Source organism: Canis aureus, chromosome 16 (assembly GCF_053574225.1).
Source record: "Canis aureus isolate CA01 chromosome 16, VMU_Caureus_v.1.0, whole genome shotgun sequence".
In the NCBI taxonomy this organism is placed as follows: domain Eukaryota; kingdom Metazoa; phylum Chordata; class Mammalia; order Carnivora; family Canidae; genus Canis; species Canis aureus.
The window spans coordinates 20,990,656-21,010,364 of NC_135626.1; the positions used below are offsets into that span (position 1 = coordinate 20,990,656).

The window sequence follows — 19,709 nt, forward strand, 5'->3', positions numbered from 1 at the left end:
TCACGCCACTGCATCCACTTGGAATGTTCTCCACCTAGACAAATCCTACCCATCCTTTGCAACTCATCTGAACTTCTCTCCTCCTCTGTGTTGTGTTTTTGAGCCAGCCTAAAGCACCTCTCCCTCTTCTGAACTCCAGAACAATTAGTTTGTACAGTTTCTTGGCAAAGAATCACGTAAGCTCTATAAAGCCTAACTCTTCTATTGTTTTCTCGACGTATTATTTAAACCAGTAGGAATTTCCACGTTTCTCCCTGTCTTTATTGACACTGTCACCTCTTCGAGAGATAAGGATACATCTTATAGTTCTTCGGACCTTCTCACCTCCAAAGTACCTTGCTCAGTGTAGAACTAAATTGCAAGGTTAAATTAGGTTCACTATAATAATGTTTCTTAAGATTCAAACCTCACACTTAGAGACTTTGAAACCAGTAATATGTAAAAGGAGAGAACTTGATCTTCAAGATATTTCAGCACTTAAGTTCACTATTTTACAAATTAGGAAACAAAGACACACAGGCTGGCTCAGCTTGTAGTAGGTCAGCTTGTAGTAGGCAGGTGTAGAACTCAAATCTGTGCCCCTGCTCCATACTCTGGGACACAGTGGAGCCCGGAGAAAAGTGGAAGATGACACCATAGGGTTTGTGATTCCAAAGATTAAAAAACTTCTTTAAATTCTTAAATTAAAATGAGCAGGGGTAATTAATACTGAGAAGCGGAGTTAGTTAAGCACTCATGGTTTTCATTTTATGAGCTTATGGAGTAATATTTAGCTATAAACCTTACAAGAAACGGGGCTAGAACTTCCAGGAAACACTCCCCACCCCCAATCTCGGTTATTTTGAAACTCCATTTACTGTAATGTTTAATAAAAAAAAAAAATCAAAGCTACTTTAAAGTTTTGTTTACATATTACTCTATCAGGAGTGAAATAATCCCATGTAGAAGAGTTTCTAAAATAAATTCGTCTTAGAAGCCCATTTTGGGGCGTTGAGTTGTGACTACATTCTCAAGGATGTCGGTAACACAAGGGCTCCATCCATAACTCCCTGAAAAAAACTTGAAACCATGAATGCCTTGTCAAATTCAGACAGTTTATCTTGGCACTGGCAAGCAGAGCAGTCTCTTCGATGTCTGGAAACGTGTCTAATTACGTTTAGAGAGTAACTAAAAAATAGCCAGCGTCCCGGAATAGACAGCTCAGGGATCACTACTCCACTGCATCCTGAATGACAGGATGGAAGCAAGCCAAGGCGGAAAAAAAAAAAAAAAAAAAAGGAAGGATAAATAGAAAACCAAGTGTGAATCCGGGATGCGACCCGAGTCTCCCTCCGAAACAATCCCCCGTCTTCCCAACTTCCCAAGGCCCTCTTGGCCGCCACAACTCTCCCTGAAGTTTGCATTTTGCTTTACTTTTGTTTCCATGAGGTCACCCGGCCCGCCCACATCACTTACCTGGGGCAGCGAGCCGGCCGCCCCCGCCCCCCGCCCCCCGCCCGCGCCCGGACAGCACCGAGGACCCGCGTCTCCCGAGGGCGCACCGCCCGGGCTCGCGCGCCCCTCCCCCTCCCAGGCGGGGCTCCCCGGGGCGTCCCCCCTCGGCACGGCGCGACCCCCGGGCTCGCCGGGGCCCCCGGACGCCCCCGCCCGGCTGCACCGCATCCCCCGAGCGCGGCGCGCCCCGGGCACCCCCAGCCCCGCCCCCGCCCCCGCCCCCGCCCCCGGCACCGCAGAGGCGCCCCCTCTCGGGAAGGCGCGGGCTCCCGCCCGAGCGCACGGACGCTCCACCCTCACCTGAGCCGAAGGTTGGCCATGAACTCGGGCATGGAGACGGTGTCCATCAGGACGAAGTCCGCCTTGCCGAACTCCAGGCTCTCCTGCTCCGCCATGGCGCCGGCGCACGGGCTCAGGTGGGCGCGGGCGGGCTCAGGTGGGCGCGCTCGGGCCGCGGCGGCCGGCGGGGGGCGCGGGGCGAGTCGGGCGGGGCCGGGGCCGGGGCGGGGCCGCGGGGCGGCGGGGGAGGGGGCGCCTTCCCGAGGGAGGCTCTGGGCCGGACGGAGGCCGCCCCGCTGCTTCTCGGCGCGCTCTGGGCCGGCGCGGCCGACCCGCAGCTTCCGCTTCTCCCGCGGCGGCTGCCCGGAGCCCCCGGGCACAGGACACCGAGAGGGAGACGGCGGCGGCTGGTCCCGCCCCTGGCCTGGGTCTGGCCCCGGCCTCGCCCCGCCCCGGCCCCGCCCCGGCCCGGCCCCGCCCTCCCTGGCCCCGCCCCCCGGGCCCGCCCCGCCCCCGGCCACGCCCCCGCGCGGGCAGCCGCCTCCTCACCTGGGCGGCGCGCACGCGCGGGGCGGGCGGCGGGGGCGCGCGCCGGGCCGGGCCAGGGCGGCGGGGCGGCAGCGCCCCCTGGGGCCGGGCGCTGGGATCTCAGGGGGGCGGTGCTGCGGAGGGCGGGCGTAGGACCGGCGTCGGGCCGGGGGTGGACCCGGTCTCCGGAACCGCCCGCTCTGCGGGGCTTGAGGGCCGCCCGCGGGTTACAGTAGCAGCCGCTCCCCGGCTTTTTGCGTCAGCCCCTAGGATTCCATCGCCTCGCCGCGAAGCCCGCTCCTACCCCTCTGCTCATGTCCTCTCCATCCTTGAAATGATGGTTCGCTCACGGGCTGAGAGATACTGACGATAGCCGACGTTGGGGGGACACTTAAAATGCCGAGAGCTTTTCTAAGCGCCTTGCAGAACTCGATCGAGCACCTTGCACACCGCTAGGAAGTGGGGACGCTGCAGTTCCCTCTAGGTCGCTCGATTTAGAAGCCGCAGGGCACAGTGCTTTCCTTCTTCAGTATTGCGTGGTCCACCTTTCTCTTCTTCCGTTGGGCATGCCACCAAACATTACCTTATATTATTGATGTTTGTAATATACTATATTTCATCTCCCTAGGATTATTGGAGGCTTCTTGAGCATGGGGCCATGTCCTAAATTTCTTCCTATATGCGTTGGCACTCACTAAGTAGCTATCATATTGCCTTGCATGTGTGGATATGAAATCTGCCCTGGGTCAGTGGAGCAGAATGAGTTCTAAGTGGTCTCCAATTTATAGATACATTGGTTGAGCTCGGAAAATTCTTTTGGAACTTAGACTACAATTTTCCCGATGAAAATATATTAATAAATGACTTTCTAAGGCAGCTGCTCCTCTTCAGCCTTGTGTTTCCATTAAGATCATCTTCTAGGAAATCTAGAGGCTCCCAAAGACCTGGCTGGGTTCCAACTCCATGGCTGAATTTGAGATGAGTAAACCAGAAGGAAGGACCCTGCTGGAGGCTTGCTTCAGCTGCCAACAACTCACATTAGCCCAGAGACAGGGGGAAGGCAGCTTGATTGCCTCCCAAGGGAGCATCTCTGCCATAAGAAAGCCACCCCAGCCCCTGGCACAGGCAGAGCTGGGTCGTGGCCTATCATTCATTAGAAGCTCTCCTTCTTCAGAAGGCACCTCTCTGGATCTCGGTGTTCTCATTTGTGGAATAAGACCTGTAGGGTTGACACTTTCCAAGGTAGGACAGTCTTTTGCTTGGGTCATTATGTGGGTCCGTCAGTAATTGCATAATATGGTACATTACTAAATTGCGTGTATTAGTATGTTTTAAAGTAAGTAGAACTGAATTTCAAAAATAAAAGAAAGAAATCTTACATTTTGTGCAACTCAGAGAAACCAGGGTCTCCACTCAATGACCCACTGGAAATGCATGCATGTATATTCTCTGAGCCCCAGGGTTGTTAGAGCAAAAGTAATGCTACAGTGGGTAGGATCTACAGTGGGATGTAGCTGTGGTTTTCAAAAGGCCAAAGCAAAGAAACTGTGTGTCTTATCAGTATCTTGTATAGGAGCACAACATATAGCACATATACACTACATATGCAAAGAGCATTTTATAAATTAATAAGCCCAAATTAATATAGAATCAGGCATGAGACCAATGAGGCTCTTTTGAAGAATCATTATCTATCTGTTGGGGGCCATCATCACTTTAAATCCGCTTCAAGGTTCCAATTTAATTTTGACACTGTTTTGGTGGTACAGTATCAAGAAAATTCTAATACATGGCTAAGTAGTAATTTGTTACTTGTAGAATTTTACACCCAGCTATTTATGTATTTATTTATGATTTTATTTATTTATTTGACAGAGAGAGAGCGAGCATAAGCAGGAGGAGTGGCAGGCAGAGGGAGAGGGAGAAGCAGGCTCCCCACAGAGGAGGGAGCCCAATGCAGGGCTCAATCCCAGAACCCTGGGATCATGACCTGAGCCAAAGTCAGATGCCCAGCAGCCTGAGCCACCCAGGCACCCCATCACCCAGCCTTTTAAAAGGTCAGTGCATAACTACAATGTTATTAATAAATGACACATTTACAAGAAATCCCGATATATGCAGAGATGACAGGAGAAACAAAACACTACAATCTACATTCAAACAAGGTAATATAGAGAGGGTTAGCTCACTATTAATCTCCTTTGATAACATTTAGATATAAACACATTTGGATGTATATGCTTGTGTTACAGTTTAAGATATACTAAAACCAAAATAAAAGTTAAAAATCACCAATAATGAGACATCCTGACATCATGAATGATGTGATGAGTGATATAATCTCCTTAGAAAGACATAACATCACTTCCCTGCTAAAAATGCACCCACTGAATCTAATCATGAAGAAACCTCACATAAACTCACATTAAGGAACAATCTACAAAAAAACTTATTTGTACTTTTGGAAAATATCAATGGCTTGCAAAACAAAGAAGACTGAGGAGCTGGTCCAGGTTAAAAGGCCCTAATGAGACACCACAACTAAAGGCAGTATGTGACCTGGACTGGATCTTTAACCAAAAATGTGTAAAAGACTCTAAACTATAGGAAACAAACTGAGGGGTGCTGAAGGGGAGGGGGATGGAGGATTGGGTAACTGGGTGATGGGCAATAAGGAAGGCATGTGATGTGATGAGCATTCGGTGATATATGCAACTGGTGAATCACTGAACTCTACCTATAAAACTAATTATACGATATATGTTAATTAATTGAATTTATTTTTTTAATAATAAATTTATTTTTTATTGGTGTCCAATTTGCCAACATACAGAATAACACCCAGTGCTCATCCCGTCAAGTGCCCCCCTCAGTGCCCGTCATCCATTCACCCCCACCCCCCGCCCTCCTCCCCTTCCACCACCCCTAGTTCATTTCCCAGAGTTAAGAGTCTTTATGTTCTGTCTCCCTTTCTGATATTTCCCACACATTTCTTCTCCCTTCCCTTATATTCCCTTTCACTATTATTTATATTCCCCAAATGAATGAGAACATATAATGATTGTCCTTCTCTGATTGACTCATTTCACTCAGCATAATACCCTCCAGTTCCATCCACGTCGAAGCAAATGGTGGGTATTTGTCGTTTCTAATGGCTGAGTAATATTCCATTGTATACATAGACCACGTCTTCTTTATCCATTCATCTTTCGATGGACACCAAGGCTCCTTCCACAGTTTGGCTATTGTGGACATTGCTGCTATAAACATCGGGGTGCAGGTGTCCCGGCGTTTCATTGCATCTGTATCTTTGGGGTAAATCCCCAGCAGTGCAATTGCTGGGTCATAGGGCAGGTCTATTTTTAACTCTTTGAGGAACCTCTACACAGTTTTCCAGAGTGGCTGCACCAGTGAGAATGGGGCAAATTAACAAGGCAGGAAACCACAAATGTTGGAGAGGATGCGGAGAAAAGGGAACCCTCTTACACTGTTGGTGAAATTAATTGAATTTAAATAAAATAAAATTTAAAGGACAGTACTGGGACAATTGGTGTAATTTGAATATAGACTATAAATTAAATAGTAGCATAGCATTGCTATTAGTTTTCCTGAATTCAATCATTGTACTGTGGTTCTGTAAGAGGATGTCTTTATTCTCAGGAGATAGGTTCTAAAGTATTTAGGAGTAAAGAGTATGATATCTCAAACTGTTTGGCAAAGAATAATAATAATAATAGTATGTGTGGGTATATATATATATATATATATATATATATATATTTAGAGAGGTAAAAATGGACAAAGCAAACAAGGCAAAACGTTAATGATTAGTGAATATAAAGAATATGTGGGAGCTTTTTTGCACTGTTCTTGTAACTTTTCTGTAAAGCTCAAAATGATTTCAAATATAAAGTTAAAAATCAAATAACAGTCTAAAATTGTCCTCACATAAAAATGTTTATTTTGGGGCACCTCGGGTGGCTCAGCGGTTTAGCGCCACCTTCAGCCCAGGGCCTGATCCTGGAGTCCTGGGATGGAGTCCCACGTCGGGCTCCCTGCATGGAGCCTGCTTCTCTCTCTTCCTATAGCTCTGCCTCTCTCTCTCTCTCTGTGTGTCTCATGAACAAATAAATAAAATCTTCTTAAAAAATGGTTATTTTTAAAAAATCAAATAATACTTAGAAATGAAAATCACGTCAGAAATTTGCTGATGTTCTACAACTGAAAAACCAGCACACACTTTGAAAATTGGTACAGAGTATGTTAGGAGATTATAAACACTGAACAGACAATTCTAAAAACAAAAAATAATTTATTTTATTTTTTTTAAAGATTTTATGTATTTATTCATGAGAGACATAGAGAGAGAGGCAGAGACACAGGCAGAGGGAGAAGCAGGCTCCATGCAGGGAACCCGACGTGGGACTCGATTCTGGGTCTCCAAGATCACGCCCTGGGCCGAAGGTGGCGCTAAACCGCTGAGCCACCTCAGCGAAAATAATTTAAATAGTTTATCTATTAAATATATTTTAATAATTTAACTAATGTTTATGTTAGTTGTGAAATATGCCCCAGGGAGGGTACAATCCATTTTTTAAAAAGATTTTATTTATTTATTCATGAGAGACACACAGAGAGAGAGAGGCAGAGACATAGAGGGAGAAGCAGTCTCCTTGCAGGGAGCCTGATATGGGCCTCGATCCAGGTACCCCAAGATCACGCCCTGAGCCAAAGGCAGATGCGCTTAACCGCTGAGCCACCCAGGGGTCCCTGGTACAATCCATTCTCTGCCTGAAATTCCCTTCCCTGTTGTCCCACCCCTCACCCCTGTGGCCTAGCTAACTTCTGCTCATCTGTTAGCTCTGCCTCGATCGACATCACTTCCTTCAAAAAGGCTTCCATGATTTCCTAAGTCAGGGTTGGCTGTCCCTCCTCTGTGCCCCCACAGCACCCTGGAAGTGTCCTTCCCATTGCAATATTGAATGCACTTGAGCCTATTATCCATCTCTCATGAGAGATCGGGCCATGGGGGCTGGAGGCTGTGTCTGTTCTGTTCTTGGGTGTAACTCTGGCACCTAGTAGCACAGTGCCTCATGTGTAAAGGTCTTAACAAATGCTTGCTTGATAGATGAATATGGAATGGACTGTGGCTTTACAAGTTGTGCAATGTGAGGTCGTAAATCCACACCCCCTACATTAAAATCAGTCTTTGTGCGGTGCTTATCTTATTCCCATCTTCTACCCCTGGGAGCAGGTCTCAGGGCTGTGTTCACTTCTCTCCTGGGACCAAGCCTGAGCACTATATGTTCACATAAACAAAAGCTGTTGTCGCAAAAACCCCTCTACAGTTGACAGCTGCTTCAGAGAATCTGCTCCGGGTTATCTGTGAAAATCAACTCTAAATTTTCCAAAGCAAATATTTGCTCCCATTCTCTCCCAGAACGCTTCTGGGCTGCCCTACTCTCCCTATCCTCCCTTTATCAGGTGCCCAGCAACCAGGAAGACAGCCCACTTCAGCTGTGAGTCCTGCAAGACAGAAGCAAGAAGGCCAGGAAAAACATAGTCTATTCAAAAGATATTTTGTACATTTATTTAATAAGCCCAAATTATTCTGGAGTAGAAGTAGAAAGGCAAATTTATGTTGCAAAATAACTTCATAATGCACTCAAATCCATATAGAAATTATGTGGAAATCTCTTGCCTTAGATCTTATCCAAAACATGCATCCTCATCTTTCATGCCAAAGACTGGATTTGAACTGTGAATGGTACATCAAAGGCAGTATATATTATATGCTCTCTGTGGTTTCTGAAGCCTAAGTGTTTTAAAGTAAAAGCAGACCCAACAGTTGCCTCCCTAGTGTCACTGATGACTTGCCCAACTATGAACCTCCCTTTCCCACTCCCCGCACTCCTGCCTTGTGCTCTGTAGCCATCTCACAGGATAAAGGAAAGGAAAACTTCATAGCCGAGTTCATTGCCATACACTGCCCCGAAAGCCCAGAAAATGACTTTAAAAGTTCATCTTCTCATCTCGAGCTAGCTATTAAAGACAAAAGATCAGCTAGCCAGTTGCCAAAGACCCAGTTCTGGGTTCTAGGGAGTTCTTCTCCTGCTATTCCTGTAGCCCAGCTGTGCTTACCAGTATTGAATTGGGGACAAGGATCTTTCCTTAGCTCTTTGGGATGGCTGAAACTGCAGGAGACTGGTAGCTCCTTTTAACATAATCAGCTTAAGCACAGAGGAAATTGGGATATATCAGCTGAAGAGAGGGAGGAGATGGGGAAGAAAGAGTAGAAGGAAAGGGGGCAGTTTGCCTGGGTCTTGGGGCAGCAGGTGGACAGTAACAGGACATTGGTTCCCACTCCTTTTATTTCATTTGGGGCAGGGGGGCAGAAGGGAGAGATAGAGAAGCAAGGGAAGGTGGCACCCTGGATCCTCTCTGGGTAACCCCAGTCTCCCTACCCCTATTTTTAAGAGGGGCAATTTGATGAAAACATGTGGACTTCTTCTCCCAAGACAAATGTACTAAGCACATACACAAAACAGTATATACATGGACCTCTCTGCCCCTCTGCCCCAAATCACCTGTCTCTGTGGATCCCAAGTTAAGAAGCCCTGAGCTAAGGGAAGGATCACAGCACAGGTTCTAATCATCAGGGAATGGGGGAAGAATTTAAGAAAACCACTGTTGTCAGTATCCTGTGAGTCATCAGACAGGGACTGTCCCAACAGCACATTCCCCAGTGTGGGCAGTAGAGCCACATATCTATGGCCACAGGAAAGATATTGTCAATGGGAAAGGAGGACATAGCCTGGGACAGCCTCCAGAACTTTTCCTGCCTGTGACAACTTAGTTTCTGACTATAAACATTTCACTGGAATGTATCCTCTTTACTAATTACAGAAGTGCTTATCACACTGAATTGGAGTTGGCTGTCCAGGCATCTCCCTAAAGTCTCCCAGATGGAGGCCATGCCCTAGTCATCCTTTTACCTCCAGCCCTCAAGCTGGGCCTGATGCCCCTTAGGTATTTCTTGAATCAAGTAGGTGAATTAATTAGAGTTTATTTAATAGTAAATGGGTGTGTGTAGGTGTAGTACTATATTTCAAGGAGCAGGTGACATTTCTCTAAGCCCCAATCCAGAAAATCACTAAGACTCAAGTTATTCTGGCCATTGTAAGTAGTCCTAGAGCTAGAAAACTTGGGGATGCGATAGAAACCCACGAGAGGGGGATCCCTGGGTGGTGCAGCGGTTTAGCGCCTGCCTTTGGCCCAGGGCGCGATCCTGGAGACCCAGGATCGAATCCCACGTCGGGCTCCCGGTGCATGGAGCCTGCTTCTCTCTCTGCCTCTCTCTCTCTCTCTCTCTCTCTCTCTCTCTGTGACTATCATTAAAAAAAAGAAAAGAAACCCATGAGAGGGAGAGCAACAAGGTACATCCACAATCGATTCCTGGATAGATGGTGTCTTAAGGCAGGATGTATTGAACTTTAATAAAGTATATAAGAATCACTTGGGATTTTGTTAGAAATGTAGAGTCTCAGGTCCCATCTCCGACCTACTGAATCAAAATCTGCATTTTGACAAGATCCCTAAGTGCTGCTGTAGTTGGTTTGCAGACCATGCTTTTTTTTTTTTTTTTTTTCATTTAAGCAATCTCTATGCCTAACATGGGGCTTGAACTCAAACCCAAGATCAAGACTTACATTCTCTACTGACTGAGCCAGCTAAGCACCCCTGCAGACCATACTTTGAATAGCAAGATTCTAAAAAATCTTAATGGTTATATAATCAAATACATATCCCCTGGGGAAACTGAGAGCCAGAAAGAGCAGCTGTGTTTGGGTAAGAGTGAAGCATTGATAGAGCTAAGACCAGAACTTTAAGCTTCTGGTTTGAATAGTGGGTAGTCTTCACTATCCAATGTGGACGTCCATTTGTGAGACAATATGCAGGGCAGGGGGGCAAAAGGGAGAGATAGAGAAGCAAGGGAAGGCGGCACCCTGGGTCCTCTCTGGGTAACCCCAGTCTACCTACCCCTATTTTTAAGTGGGGCAATGAAGTCCTTCTTCTCACTGTACTTTTTTCTCCTCTAAAAGCTTGGCATAGAGATTAAATAAGATTTTGCTGGGGCTGGGAAAAATCTGGATTCCTTTCTTCCCTCCACCTGACAAAGTAGCAAGTAGTCAGTACAAATATCATCCGCCAGTAATATTAAATTAGTATCTACAGAGCTGACACTCCAGGAAGAGTGTGACAGCATTCCCAAGGTGAAAACTTCTCATCTGCGCCCCCAGATCCCCTCTCCTCCTGCCATTTACCCAGAGTTTCTCAACTGGTAAGCTGCAGCAGTATTTATCTCCTTGAAGTCATATCACAAAATAAAATGATGTTAAAATGCAGAGTGTGACCTTCTGACTTTTTCCATTCAACTGGATTAATTCTTCAGACTCTCCAGAGGTGGAAATAATATGAGCAGTACTTCCAAGCAAATTCTGACAACCTGACTCCTAAAGAAATGATACAGGGGAAAAATAGAATCCACAAAACCCAGGAGACCTCAGAGGTCCATTAACCTAATATCCCACCCAATGTCTGAATCTCCTCTACAATATGCTGCAATGCCTGGACCTACCTGGACCATTCCACTTGTGAGGCCTCCCCCATGCCATGTAGACTTCTCTGCATGAAAGCAAGCTCCAATACCTGTTGTTGTTGTTGTTGTTGTTTTTAAAGATTTTATTTATCCATAAGAGACACAGAGAGAGAGAGGCAGAGACACAGGCAGAGGGAGAAACAGGCTCCATGCAAGGAGCCCGACATGGGACTTGATCCCGGGTCTCCAGGATCACACCCTGGGTTGAAGGCAATGCTAAATCGCTGAGCCACCCAGGCATCCCTCCAATACCCTTTAGCACAGTCTTACTCCTTGAGTCATTCCCCAGACTCACTCCATGCCTTGAATCCCAACTATCCCATCTTCTGCTCTTGTTACTCGTTTTCCCTATTAATGAGCTTGGTTTGTCATTTGGAGCTGATATTCCACCAAGACAGGACCAGGTTGAAGTGAATTATAATCAGTGAGCCAAGGTCATGGCCATTTAAGGAAGAGCCTTTTCTATTTTTCTCGAGTCCACCTCCCTTTTAGAGTTTCAAGCCATAGAATTCTAACACTGTTATTGCTAATCTCTGTAAAGTCTGCCTTCTCCATGTCTAAGGCCTGTGTTTGTGCTTAGCCACATCACAGTCACTTTCTCCTAGTGTCCCCACCCTAAGTCTCTAATTAGCTCTTCTGTATGGGGTAGGATTCCGATCAGAGTAGCATTTTCCCCAGACTTAGGAGGCAATGGGGGTACAGTGGCACTCAAGCTTTAGATACCTGTACTGAGACATGGTATGGGTTTAGGGATCTTCATTTTAATAAGCATCTCAGGAGACTCTGCTGCAGGTGGGTAGGAGGCTGAGCTTGGAGAAATATTGATGGGAATTTTGGTGTCAGACACATTGGGTTTCAGTTCCTAGCTTTGCAACTTACTACCTGTGTGACCTTGAACAAATTGGTTTATTTTTATAAGCCCCGGTTTCCTCATCTCTCTCTCTCTCTCTCTCTTTAAGATTTTGTTTATTTGAGGGACGCCTGGGTGGCTCAGTGGTTGAGCGTCTGCCTTTGGTTCAGGGCGTGATCCTGGAATCGAGTCCCGCATCGGGTTCCTTGCATGGAATCTGCTTTTCCTCCCTCTGCCTGTGTCTCTGCCTCTCTGTCTCTCATGAATAAATGAATGAATCTTTAAAAAAAAAAAAGATTTTGTTTATTTGAGAAACAGAGTGTGTGTGCAAACATAATTGGGGGTGGAGACGGGGAGGAGAGCACAGGGAGAAGCAGACTCCCCGTGGAGCAGGGAGCCCAGGGCAGGGCTTCATTCCAGGACCCTGAGATCATGACCTGAGCTGAAGGCAGCTGCTTATCCCACTGAGTCACCCAGGCACACCTCCTCATCTCTTTTAAAGAGATGATAACATCCATCTCTGAGTATTAAAACCATGAAATGAGATGCCTATATAGTGCTTCATGTAATTCAAGGCAAGTACTGAGCCCTCAATAAATACAAGTTAGCATTGCTATTTTAGGGTAACTGCTTCTTTTATCTTCAGGATAGGGAACTTAATAGAAGACGATTTATTGATGTCCTTTTTAGATGACTGAGATTTCTAATAGATGCTGATCAGCCTTCTGATCACCCTACGACTTTCTCCTATGTCAGTTTTGTGATTCCTCTCTCAATAATGTATCACCATTTCTATGCATAGCCATGGGCCTTGCACTTAGTAGGGGATCAAAATTTGCTGAGTATTTTTTGAATGAATGAGTGCCATCTGACCAGGCCTTCTGCGCTACACTCTTATGGCAACATTACCTCTGCCAGTGCCCTTCAGCATCTTCTGAATGTTACAGAGCTCATTTGGTTGGTTCCCCATTGCCTCTGTCCACTGAAGAGTGCCATTCCACAGTGGCAATGATTTCTGCCAGTTTGTATTTACTTGGTTGTGTTAAAACTTCCAGTTCAGGGGCACCTGGGTGGCTCAGTCAGTTGAGCATCTGCTTTCAGCTCAGGTCATGATCCTAGGTCCTAGGACCGAGCACTGAGTCAGGCTCCCTGCACAGCGCGGAGCCTGCTTCTCCTTTTGCTCCTCCCTGCTGCGTGTGCTCTCTCATTCTCTCTCAAATAAATAAATAACATTTTAAAAAACAAAACTTGGGCAGCCCCAGTGGCCCAGCGGTTTAGCGCCACCTTCAGCCAGGAGTGTGATCCTGGAGACCGGGGATCGAGTCCCGCATCGGGCTCCCTTCATGGAGCCTGCTCCTCCCTCTTCCTGTGTCTCTGCCTCTCTCTCTCTGTGTCTGTCATAAATAAATAAATAAAATCTTAAAAAAGAAATAAAATAAAATCTTTTTAAAAAAAGATAAAAAGCAAAACTCCCAGTTCATTTCATTATATAATATATACTATGTGCATATGTTGCATTTTTAACTAGAGAGGTAGTGAGAGATGAAGCTGGTAATAAGAGAGTGGGAGTTGAGGTGGTGGTGGGATGTACTCTGACAGCCAGGTGATAGGGAACCACTTTTTCCTTTCACAGAAATATTCAGCGTAGTTCTGTTGTTGTTACCAAAGAATTAATTCAGGGGAATTGAGCCTGCAAAACGGATGCTCCATCAGGGAATAAATACGGATAGTGCAGAGCACACGTGTGTAATTACAAGGATGGGAGGGCTCTGGTATTTGGGTGTGGAAGGTGGTAGAGCATGGAGTTAGAAGCAGAGGTTCAGAGGCTGGTTCTGCTACTTGTGTACTGTATGTGACCCTGGGCAAGTCACTTGAAGACCTTGAACCTCAGTCTACTCTTCTGTAAAGTGAGAGTAATACTAATATCCTATCTCATAAGGTTGCCATGAGCATTACAGGCAATAAAATACGTCTAGCACTTCATATGGGGCAGGGACATAGGGCTCGATAACTGGGAGCTGACAGTACTATTAGAATCCGCCAGAGGATCCCCGGGTGGCTCCGCAGTTTAGCACTTGCCTTCGGCACAGGGCATGATCCTGGAGTCCCAGGATTGAGTCCTGCATCGGGCTGCCTGCATGGAGCCTGCTTCTCCCTCTGCCTGTGTCTGTGCCTCTCTCTCTCTCTCTCTTTCTCATGAATAAATAAATAAAATCTTAAAAAAAAAAAAAAAAAGAATCCACCAGTCTTCCACGCCAGGGGTTCAGTGGGTCTCATCACTGGGAGGGAGGAGTGTCTGTTCTCTGCTGGTTCTCTTCTTCTTTTGACACCCTGGCTCTCTGGTGTCCTCTTATCTCTTGGCTTATGTCAGGCTGGTCACTTCCTTGTAGCTGAGCTGATAATACTAATTGCAGGGAGTTCACGGCCTCTCTATCTACAGTTTCTCAACCTTCAGTCTTGAAGGTATGATGACTTCCTGGCTTCCCTATTCATGCTCTGTTACCTGAATTTTTGTTTTTGTTTTTTTAATTTATGATAGTCACAGAGAGAGAGAGAGAGGCAGAGACACAGGCAGAGGGAGAAGCAGGCTCCATGCACCAGGAGCCCGACGTGGGATTCGATCCTGGGTCTCCAGGATCACGCCCTGGGCCAAAGGCAGGCGCCGAACCGCTGCACCACCCAGGGATCCCTACCTGAGTTCTAATTGCTATTGCATGACGAGGCCGACCTCCCAATGTAAATGCAAGTACACAGAGCAGATCAGCACAGAGCTGCTCCTCCCACCCCGACCCCTGATCTTGTGCAGTTGCTTCAGGAAGGTTTTATAGACCAGTGAATCCTAAATCTGGCTGGTCCTTAGATTCACCTGGGATGCTTTAGCAAAAAAATTCAGCTTCCAGGATTCTACTCTCAGTCCTTTTGAATTGAAACGTTTGTGGCCAGGAACCACTATAATAAGAACCCCTAGAGTTACTACACACATAAAAGGAATCACTTTGGGGGTCAGTGTTGCCTGATGAATTAATGGCCATTACATCAAAGTGGTCATCCTCTCTTTCGCATGGGATGGAGCAGAGGAAAGCTTAATATTTTGTTTCTCACCTCAAACCCCTTTCTGGAATGTATCATAAGCCTGCTTTGTACGCTACACCTGACATTTCTTAAGTATTCTGAGAGTATTCATCTCCTGCAGGTGCAATCACTAGTCACTGATTTTATTAGGAAAGAGTGCCTTCCAGCTCTCCCTATAAAACCTCTTTAGAGCATTCACTTGCCTATAGCTAGTGCTACAGTCTGGAAGTGTAAGCATTAAGCCTTCCACATGTACTACATTTGCTTACATGGCCTGAGATTCCCGGAGAAGAGGACTATACTTTATATCCCAGCCAGAGAGAAGTATGAGTGGGCCAACTCAGCCCTTAGGAAGAAGAGGAAGAAGAAAGAGGTCTATTTTAGCTACATGGGGAAAATCCTAAAGCAAGTGAGTTGGTGCTCTCTTTGTAGAAATTTAGAATGGCCAAGACAGATTATCATGTTAGAGGCCTGGGTGTTGTTGTTGTTGTTGTTTTACTTCAGCTTTTTCTCATACAGGAGTGCTTCTTCACACATCGAGTTCCCGAAAAGTTGTGTGCAAGCAGCTTCTATAAACTGGATCTGCTGATGGTTGCTGTCTTTTCCCACTTGGCTTGGATTCTGTTGGCAGCAACTCTGAACACCTGAGCTCTTAGTGTCCCTCTTGTATCTGTTGACAGGCAATCTATAATTTGATTCCTAATACCCTCTTATAGAGAGAGGATTCACCACCTAGTCTGTTCTTATTCCTTGAAGAGTTACATGTATTGAGTTTTCACTAAATGGTGCTCTGTACTTAGAATGTACCTAAGATGAGTAGGTTTTCATTTTTTCTTCCTGCCCACCCAGTATTGCCCCATAGCATACAATTGCAGACAAAAATCAGAAGTCTTCCCCTTCAAAAGACGCTATGGGGAAGAGAATAAGATTTTCTTCAGGACAATGAAGCAAGGCTGAGTGTTCACAGGTGACTGTACCAAAACTCCCTGTATTCCAGTGATATCATTTGGAATCTGTTGCTTATCCTGTGAGAAGAAGGGGGAAATGGGATTAAAGAAAGGAGAAGGAAAGAAGGTATGTGATATAGAGCAGGGTTTCTCAACCCCAGCCCTATTGACATTTTGGGGCTGCTTAATTCTTTGTTGGGGGGCTGTCTTGAGCATTATGGAATACTGGGAAGCATCCCTGGACTCTACCCACTGGATGCCAGTAGCATCCTCCCTCCTAACCAAAAATGCCCAGAATCCTTGTCCCCAGTTGAGAACCATTACTGGAGAGCTTGCGTTTTCTGGAAGGACTTTCTGTGGGAGTTCTTAGACTATGCTTAGTACTCTAATCTTTAGTCTGTAATTGGCCTCTTCTATACTGCATGGGTCTGGCAGGCCACTCTGCTTTTGCAAGCCTCTCAAGGGTCAGGGCTGTGCTTTGGGTCAGCCCCTTATGGTGCTGTGAGGATAAAACAAGATGCTGGTTGGGTAAACATTATTGAGTGTCTCAGTGCAAGACAAATCTGCTAGGGAAGCTGAGATGAAAACAATGTGGTCTCTTTTGTAAAGGGGCTTATAGTCCTGTGGGATGGGAGCACTGAGGAAATACTCATACATTTTTAGAACCAGGAGGAACTCTTCAAATCCTGCTTCAAGCCTTTTCCTTTTACAAAAAAGAAATTGAGGTCCAGTGTGAGAATATTACTTGCTTACATGACCTCTCATACCCACACAGAACTAGGATTAGAGACTTGGGTAGGTGATTTTCAGGGGAATGTTCTTCTGACTATTCCAGCCTAACTTTATTTTTTTTTTTAAGATTTTATTTATTTATTCATGATAGACATAGAGAGGGAGAAGCAGGCTCCATGCTGGGAGTCCGACGTGGGACTCGATCCTGGGACTCCAGGATCACACCCTGGGCCAAAGGCAGGCGCCAAACCGCTGAGGGATCCCCCTAGCTCCCTAACTTTAGATGAAGTTGTTAATGACATAAGACAGCATGTGATACAGGTTCTGAGACACAAAGAGTTCTGGTCGTCAGTGAGAGGTCATGTGGACACAGATAAGCCAGAGGGGCAGCAGGGGAAGGGCCTTAAAGGGTGGATAGGATTTGAAAGGTGAGGTTGGATGAGGCCATGGTAGGTAGGGATGACAGATCAACAGTGGCGTGGAGACCAGAAAAGATAGGGACACATCCGAGGAAGACCAAGTTTTCCCAGCATGGCTAGAGATCATGTGGTGCAAGGATGTAAGGAGGCAAATTAAGAAGTGTTAAAATGCTTACTAATATGAAATATACAGTGGCATGTCTACTCTAAAATTACTTTTTTTCCATCTTCCAAAGGTGTTGGATGTTAGCTCTGCTTCTATTGGGGGAAAAATCAAGGCACAAAACTTATGGCTAGAGTGTCTGTATTCTACAGATAAGGGTGATCTTTCTCTCCAGCTACAAATTCCCCTCCCCAATCTTCCTCAGACAATTGATAGGTCCAATGGCCTAATTTCTTTCATCACATTCCTACCATTGTACCTCCAGGTGGTTTGTATGGCTCCACGTGCGCATGAATCCATGGAAGCCGTGGGGGCTGAGTTAGACCATAAATTGCTTACTTTGAAAAGTGTTCATTTCTCTGTCTTACTTACCCTTGTGCCATTTCTCTCCCAGACTCACCCAGACTTCAGTGGATGCTCCTGGATCTTGGATGCACTGGGCTCCCTGGAGGATTGGCTGCTGGAACAGGTTAGCCTGGAGGCGGTTCGACTATCCTTCTACAACCACAGAAGAGCTGTTACCAGCAGAGAGATCCTTGGAGCTATTAAGCAGAGATCCTTTCTGAAGAGCTTTTGTGTAAACGAAGTGTTCTGAATGGTGCTGTTGTTGAAAGGATTGCACTTGTCAAAAATAATCAGATAGGTCAGAGGACTGAGTTGGAAGACAAGGTATCTGATAAATACCTGTTGCAACAGGAGTCTTGGTACTACATACCTGGTCTCTGGGTCCTGTGTTTTTGGCCTCTGACCTAATTTGTGTGTGGGGAAATATAAAGGCATTTTCTCTTATGTCATGTTATGCTTGTTTATGGCTTTAAAATTTTTCTGCGGCATGCTTCTCCCATTTGAACTTACCTATTGTCTTTTTGGAGGACACAATTCAACCCATTACACTGTGTACTCCCCATCTTTTCCATCTTCAGCCCCAGGGTGGAGAATGCTGCTTTGGAATGAACTGATTTTTTTTTTTTTTTTTAAAGCACCTCTACTTAAATTTGAAAGAACAAAAAAGGAGTGCCTGGGTGGTTCTGTTGGTTAAGTGTCTGGCTTTGGCTCAGGTCCTGATCCTGGGGTTCTGGAATCGAGTCCCACATCAGGCTCTCTGCTCAAGGGGAGAGTCTGCTTCTCCTTTTCCCTTTGCTGCTTCTCCTGCTTGTGCTCTCTTGTTCTCAAAAAAGTAAATCTTAAAAAAAAAAAAAAAAAAAGAGAGAGAGAGAAGGGATTTCTTCTTTGTGTAGAGGACTCATGGTGTTGGTTACCCATGTAGCACTTAGCATAATAACGTGTGTGTAATGAGTGTCTGTCAAATGTAGAAGCTGATCCCAAGTGTGGAAAAACAAGACCATTATAGTAGCATTTTAAAATACAATAATGTAGGAAGAGAAAGAATAAATGGGCTGATATATTTTAGACATGGTGGTCTGGTAAGCCTGGGTAGGTGATGTGAAGAGGAAAGGTGCTAAGCATGGAGAAGGATTCTGGGCTGGAGGAACAGCCCGAGCAAAGGTCCTGAGGCGGTCAGGAAAGCTTTAGCTTGTTAGAAAAAACTAAATGAAAGCCCAGGCAGCTGGGTTCTAGCAAGCAAGGGAGAAGTATACTAGGAGAGGAGGTTGGAGAAAAAGGCTGAGGCCAAGTCTTGCAGGATTTTATTTTATTCCAAGGAGAGTGTGAGGCCACTGAAGGATTTTAACTGGGGAACTGACATCTTGTTCACTTTTTTTCATTTTTTTTTAGTTGAGGTTTAGCCTACAGTAGAGTAGACTCTACTCTAGTTGAGGTTTTAGTTGAGGTTTAGCTCTACAGTAGAGTGTATAAATCTGAACACCCCTCAAAGTTTTGTGTATATATACACATGTCCATATTAAATTACAGACCATTTCCATCACTGCTGCTATGTCAAAAATATATTGAAGAGTGTGCCAATGGGAAAATTAGTTAGAAATGTTTTGAATGCATTTAGTAGAGAGATGACAGCGGCCTGTAGGAGTGTGGGTGGTAGTCAAGATGGGGAGAAGTGAAGAGATCTATTTTTTTTTCTTTTTTTTTAAATTTATTTTTTATTGGTGTTCAATTTACTAACATACAGAATAACCCCCAGTGCCTGTCACCCATTCACTCCCACCCCCCGCCCTCCTCCCCTTCTACCACCCCTAGTTCGTTTCCCAGAGTTAGCAGTCTTTACGTTCTGTCTCCCTTTCTGATATTTCCCACACATTATCAATCTAAGATAGAATTGATATGGTTAATTAGCAGGATGAATGTGAGCAGTGAGGAAAAAATGCTTCCTCAGTTTGGAGCTTGAGCAGCGTGGTGGACAGTGATGCCAGCTGCAGAAATGGAGAAGGCTGGAGTAAGAAGGACAGGTGTTTTCGGAGAGGGGACAATTGAGAATTCCATTCTGTGCATGTTTTCAATACTAGTGAACCCTGCAAATAGAGATGCCAAATAGAAAGTACTGGCGCAGGGATGCCTGGGTGGCTCAGTGTTTGAGAGTCTACTTTCGGCTCAGGGCATGATCCCAGGGTCCTGGGATCGAGTCTCACATCAGGCTCTCTGTGGGAAGCCT

The 19,709-nt window shown here is 45.7% G+C and overlaps 2 protein-coding genes across 7 annotated transcripts in view; one reads left to right on the forward strand and one right to left on the reverse strand.

Annotated features, from left to right (window-relative positions):
• The window catches only part of MYO1D (myosin ID), a 326,058-nt gene extending 324,094 nt beyond the window's left edge, over positions 1-1,964 (reverse strand). The window contains exon 1 of one of the 3 annotated variants that reach the window (XM_077852148.1): positions 1,795-1,962. In XM_077852148.1, the coding sequence (XP_077708274.1) occupies positions 1,795-1,889 (95 nt within the window). In that variant the 5' untranslated portion in view covers positions 1,890-1,962. Of the gene's footprint in view, positions 1-1,794 lie in introns of all 3 variants that reach the window. The other 2 variants (XM_077852149.1, XM_077852150.1) reach the window with 2 other exon arrangements.
• Positions 1,722-17,932, forward strand: H2BN1 (H2B.N variant histone 1). 4 transcript variants are annotated; one of them, XR_013354193.1, is made up of 3 exons: positions 1,723-1,910; positions 4,177-4,358; positions 17,538-17,675. XR_013354193.1 is itself a non-coding variant. In XM_077852165.1 (2 exons), exons 1-2 carry the CDS (start codon positions 15,133-15,135, stop codon positions 17,736-17,738), a joined length of 360 nt encoding a protein of 119 aa, XP_077708291.1. In that variant the 3' UTR covers positions 17,739-17,932. The 4 variants fall into 4 exon arrangements, 1 of the variants encoding a protein (XP_077708291.1); XR_013354194.1 differs by lacking the exon at positions 4,177-4,358 and having other exon boundaries at positions 1,722-1,910; XR_013354195.1 differs by lacking the exon at positions 4,177-4,358 and having other exon boundaries at positions 1,722-1,930; positions 17,538-17,668.
• The last annotated feature ends 1,777 nt before the right edge of the window (positions 17,933-19,709 follow it).

Coding starts and splice junctions, on each gene's coding strand:
- H2BN1 (XM_077852165.1), top strand. CDS start 15,133: ATGTACTACATTTGCTTACATGGCCTGAGATTCCCGGAGAAGAGGACT. Junction 15,292..17,537: donor TGGGGAAAATCCTAAAGCAA/GTGAGTTGGTGC, acceptor TTTCTCTCCCAG/ACTCACCCAGACTTCAGTGG.